Genomic DNA, 6000 nt, shown 5'->3' on the forward strand with positions numbered 1-6000 from the left:
AGTAAAAAAGATGGCTGTTTAACTTTATTTGGACACCGTTCACCGTTTGTAATGAGATGGTTTAGCTTTGTTTTGTGCGTCCAAGCGCTGACGTCAGTTGCGGTACGTATATGATATACGGTTGCTGTGTCCAAGGTTCGTGATGTGCACTGCAATCTTAATGCGTATTATAGATATGATGCCACACTATGGTTAACCACTAACACTCCCATGTGTACACGGTTACAAAACCACACACAGACACACACACACACACACACACACACACAGCTCTCACCCCATATTGTTGCTGTCAGACAGAAACCTTTTCTTTTTTGGTAAATGAATGCCCTGCAAAAGTAGCAAACATAGCCAACGTGTTGTGACCTATTGAATGTGTTATTTTCACTATTTTTGAAAAGGTTTGAAAGTGAAAGATAGAAAAAAAACTTAAATATTTAACCAATGAAAAGTATTAACAAGAGCTAGTGACTAAATAATAACTACATTGGATCCATTGGTAAGTAACGGTTTTGGACATACGTTTCCATCCATAAGGTTGTAATCCAATATAATAAATATGTAAAACGTGTGCTTAGTGCTTATAAAACTCATTGTCTTAACACATCGGGTGCCGAACACGGTCTGAACCGTGTGTTTACATAGTGGCGCTTCCGCCGCTTCGGTGCCGAACACGGTCTGAACCGTGAGTTTAGTCTTTTCGTTTTTTTTCCTTTTTCTCCGCGCGGGCGGGGCTAGAGCAGCTCTGGGAGCACCCATTGTAATCCTGCAAAGGAAGTGCCAGATCGCTCACCGGAAACAATTTTTTTTTTCCCATCCGCTTCCTGTCTATTTCCTACTTTGAAACGCCTATATCTCCGAATCTGTTTCCTGTGGGGAAAACCGGTCATGCGCGATGCGCGATCCCCCCCCCCCGTTGTAACTCGCCAGGGAAATGTTATGGTTCCAGGCTGTAGCCAGGCTCATGGGACAACATGAATCGATGCTTTTTTTTGCGTGGATTTGCTTGTAACGCACGCGGAAGCTTTAAACAGCAAAGCGCAGTCAATGGGGAGAATGCTGGCACCCACGGTAAGTTGTTATGAAAAAATGCTGGCACCCGATGTGTTAAGTTCGCTTGAGACGGCGCACCTCTGTCGCGGGTCAAAAACTATACTTTATAGGCCCAAAAAAATGCCCCGCAATTGTTGTAGGCGAGAGGCACTTCCACGCTGGTCACAGAAGCAGGCGTGGTTATAGCACATGGTATAGGCTATGTCGCGTATCTACCGGCTACAATTACTTTCTCATTCTCCCTTATTATAATCACAACAAATCAAAATTCTGCTATTCAGCCCAGTGTTATGTGCAAAACATTGTCATCATCGTGTGTGTGTGTGTGTGTCTGTGTGTCTGTGTCTGTGTCTGTGTCTGTGTCTGTGTGTGTGTGTGTGTGTGTGTGTGTGTGTGTGTGTGCAGGTCCCTTGGTGGCTGGACGGACCAAAGACTTTGTCCAGAGGATCTTAGCGGCCAGTGCCGTGGGGCAGAGCAACAAGGGCAAAGAGACGGCCCAGGCGGGAGAGGACGAGGAGGCGGGCTAAAAGACAGCCCAGCCCCTTGCACAGCCATCTCTACCACCACCACCACCACCAACCCACCAGTCTCATCGACTACTACTACCACAGCCTGGACCTTCACAGCATATACACACTCTTTCAAGAGGAGGAGAGTTGGAAGAGAAGGCAGTAAGCCCCAAAACAATGACCGACCCGGTCTCTCACCACTCTTCTGTCCTTGTAGACTGCCCCCCCCCCAATTCACCACCAAGCTAGTGCTGCTGCCCACTTATCTGTATTCTATATTGTGTGTGTGTGTGAGAGTGTGTGTGTGCGTGCGTGCGTGTACATATACTGTATGAATGCATCTTGCAGTTTTATCTCTTTCCCTCCGTGTGCTGTATTTGTATCCCATTGTGCCTATGAATAGACATTGCACTGTTTTGTAGATTTGGTTGTAGTTGTTGGCAGGGGATGTGTAGTGAGCCGAGGGCAAGGGGGCATTTGAGGATAGGAAGTGCTTATAAGGAAGCACGAGGTTGCCCGGCCCTGGTAAACAAGGAAGCAGCTGCTGTTTTTTCCATGGCGGGCGGGCACACTACTGTCGCCCCGCCCTTGTTAGGACAGACATCGTGTCTGCACGGGCCACACACCGATGTTTCATTGGCATTCAGAAGAAGACAATGACGTTTTCATTTTAGTTATATTTCACACCCACAGGCGGTGGCTAATTTCTTTTGAAGACACCAGACACCGGCCCCAGGTGGAGTTTTTATTTCCCAAAACGTATAAAATACGTTAAAAAAATTATGTTACGTGAAACAAACAATACAGCTATAATGCACCTTCAAACTGACCAAAGATAAGACTTAAAACTGCTGAAACCCCTGAAGCTGGGAAACCAATCACACTCGCCAGTCTCTCTCTCTCTCTCTCTCTCTCTCCTCCAAATGCTGCCAAACATTGACGTTCACCGCTGTGTTCTCGGAAAAAAAGAAAAAAAAAACTAAATCAATTACTTAGTTATTGATTGTTTTTTTTTAATGTTTACCCTCATGCGTCATGTAATGGATGACGTTTTATTATAAAGGTCTAATTCATCAATCCGTTCACCCAGTGCACTATCATCAATAGTTCCTGAGAGATGGCGTGGTGCGGGTGTGACCGGCGTTCAGGGGAATGACCAAAACGTGTCCTGATGTGGTCAGACTTTTTAGCGCTGTCTGCCTGTCTGCACCGGCTGTATTGTTGTCCTCATATTGTCATCCCTAAGCCCTCTTCTCAGCCCCCGGCCTAAATATGTAACGCAACTTCCTGAATTATTTGACGTGTAGTCAGACAAAAACTATTATTGTTAGAGCTAGAAAGCAAAATCGTTCGTTGCTGTTGTGGGCAGAAACCTCTTATCTCCATATTTTAACTTTTCGTGTTTTTTCGTAAATTAACGCCCTACTTGATCACACTACAGCGTCAGACAAAAGTATCCAAAAACAGCAGATCCACAAACTCGAAACGCGCCGCGAAGCGATGCGTTTGAGCATGTCGATCTGCTACTTTTGCTATTTTTGAATTTGAATCCTGAAAAGTAACAGTTTTGGACATATGAGGTTTCCACCCGACAGAGACGGGAAATATGTGTTATTTTTGTTTTGCATTTTGTTATTATTATTATATCCGGCAAAGCGGCACGGCCCACTTAGTGGGAGCCGATCTCCTAGAGATGTTGTGAAATCTTGCCTACCTTTTGGTGGTCTTTTGATTGAAGACCGAATTGTTCCGAGGTCTCTAAAAAAAAAAACTTGATGGACATAAAAAAAAAAATCAAGGACCTTTTTGAATTGCACTGTGGTATAGGGGGAAATAAGCACCTTTTCGAGGAGGGGGGTCTTAGATCCTCCAAAAAGAGAAAAAAAGAAACACTCTTGGCACCTTTTTTTTATAAAAGACATCTGTGGATTTGAGAGACTCGTCCATGGTTGATGGTTTAATAGACAACCGGTGGTTCTTGGGTTTCTTTTCCGTATGGTGCTATTGTACAAATGAAAAAAAAATGCAATGCAAACCTTCATGGAGGCTTCAGGTGGTAACAGCTGGCTGGATTTTGGCCTGAGAGCACATAAAGGTGTAATAGGCGGTTTTGTTTGCGTAATGATGCCTTTCTGAAGTGCCTAGGGCTCAAAGCCACAGGGAGTCGTGTTATTATGCCTGTTCTTTAAACTGGAGAGTTAAATTGACCGTCGCCCCCAGCGTATGACCTGATTTGACCTGACTTTAGGTGATAAAAACCTTCTTAAAGTTGACCCTACCTATCACATACTGTATGACAGTGATTCTCAAACCTTGTCATTTCATGGACCCCCATTTTGGTACAATTCTTATTTCTGGGACCCCGATCTATCACAGTAAAATCCTCAGTGTTTAATTTAACTCTGAGTGTGTACAAATGGAACCGAAATGGACACTTGTGGGTCCATTCGGTTCCTCTTGTACACGCGGACTTACAGACCCATAAGGGTCCATTTGGTTCCTATAAGTTATCAATCAGTTGCTGGGGTCCCTCTGGAACCCCCTTGAGGACCAGTAACGTATGCAACCAAAAAGAAGCCCAAACCAAAATGTTGATTTGAAACATGAAACCACTTGTATTTAACCCATTAAGACCGGGGACGCATCTGCGTCTCATTTTAAGATTTCTTTGGGCTATTCAAAAATAGCAGATCTACAAGCTCATAGCTACGAGCTTGTAGATCTGCTATTTTTGAAAAATCGTGAAAATATTTTTTTTATATTTTTTCCGAAAAATTGTTAGGATTTAGATTTTTTTTAGATGCGGGTCCTCAGGTCTTAATGGGTTAAAAAAAGAAAAAGCGGCTATCAATTGCCCTTGGGAAACTCGAGAAGAATAGTGTCTTTGTATTAAGCAATACCCATTTGTTTTTTTTTTGTTTTTTTTTCTTCTCAAACTGACAAGCTCCTGTCTGGGATGTGTTCCAAAGTTGTCCAAGTTACGCAACATTCCACTGCCTATGGAAATTCTATTTTCTTGGCTTAGTTATTTTGAAGGGCAGTTTATACCTTCAACTATATTTATTGTCCGGAGGTATCGTTCGTGACTTGCCTTGAAAAGGCATGAATGCATTTATAGTTCCTCCTGACCCCCCCCTCCCCATTCACCTTATTTTCCCTTTCCCCTGATGATTTCTGGGAAATATTATGGTTGATCTTATGAGTGTGTCTTTGTGTGGTAAACAGAGGATTCCTGTCCATTCAGCTGGTCTGGTTGTTAGAGTGCTGCAGCTGGTGAACAGAGAGCTTGTAAGCACTGTTCAACGAATCTGATGCCAAAGACAGATGGTCTGTGGATTAGCAAGAAAAGATACTGTGTGATAAAAAACCCACCCGACAGGAGGCTCTGATATTCCCCAACCGCTAGAGGAAGGAGCTTTTTTTTTTTTTTTCAACACTCAAGAGAGGCACGACGACAAAACTGTTTAGATGATCTGTTTTTGAATGTGATCTCTGCCTGCCATGAAAGTGACACCTGATCCAGGAACAAGTTCGCTAGAAGAACCCTTTTTTTTTTTTGCACCCTATTTGATTAATCCATTAACACCGGGAACGCATCTGTATCATTTTAAGATTTCTTTGGCTATTCAAAAATAGTAGATATACAAGCTCATAGCGCTATGAGCTTATAGATCTGCTATTTTTTGAAAAATCTTGACAATTTGGGAAAATGCCAATCATTGCATATATATATTTTTAAAGTGAACATTTTAACTCAGATCTTTGCTTCTGGGGGTCCCTGGAACAAAATATTTTGATATGGGGGTCCGCGGCCAAATACATATCATTTTGGGGGTCCTTGACATGAAAAAAGTTTGAGAATCACTGATTATAGCAACATATGTTTTTCAAAAAACTGTTAGGATTTAGAAGACATTTGTAGATACCACAGAAGCAAAGATTTGAGTTACAAATGTTTGCTTAAAAAAAATATATATATTCAAAGATTTTCTCAAATTGTCATGATTTTTCAAAAGAATTGCAGATCTACAAGCTCGAGCTAAGAGCTTGTATATCTGCTATTTTTGAATAGCCAAAGAAATCTGAAATGATAGAGATGCGTTCCCAGATTGAATGGGTTAAAATGGGGCCGTATTCTTAGCTCGAGCTCTGTACTGAGATGAAGAAAAGGATTGAGTACCTCCCATCTCTCTCTGTCCCAGTGGAGATATGGGAGATCTCTGGAAGGCCACGGTGCCAGAACGGTCACATGGGGTGACTGAGGGCAAACAACAAAAAAACTGCAGTTGGTAGAAGTTATACTCTGCTGTTGGATCCTTCTTCTCTTCTGGGGATGGTTGGTGGTTTAGGAGTTGAAGAGTGAAAAAATCTGTATGAATTCAGATATTTGACAGATGTTTATACCCCTCCCGCAGAGTGGAGTAATGTAATCCTACCA

The 6000-nt window shown here is 42.6% G+C and overlaps 1 protein-coding gene across 4 annotated transcripts in view; it reads left to right on the top strand.

Moving 5' to 3' along the window:
* Positions 1 to 4185, top strand: part of LOC311058284 (uncharacterized protein) — a 48979-nt gene extending 44794 nt beyond the window's left edge. For all 4 annotated transcript variants that reach the window (XM_084075684.1, XM_084075687.1, XM_084075685.1 and 1 more), the window contains one exon: positions 1459 to 4185. In XM_084075684.1, the coding sequence (XP_083931810.1) occupies positions 1459 to 1580 (122 nt within the window). In that variant the 3' untranslated portion in view covers positions 1581 to 4185. The remainder of the gene's footprint in view (positions 1 to 1458) is intronic.
* Positions 4186 to 6000: the final 1815 nt, after the last annotated feature.

Source organism: Gymnoscopelus microlampas (genome assembly GCF_963454915.1).
Source record: "Gymnoscopelus microlampas genome assembly, chromosome: 2".
NCBI classification, from domain to species: domain Eukaryota; kingdom Metazoa; phylum Chordata; class Actinopteri; order Myctophiformes; family Myctophidae; genus Gymnoscopelus; species Gymnoscopelus microlampas.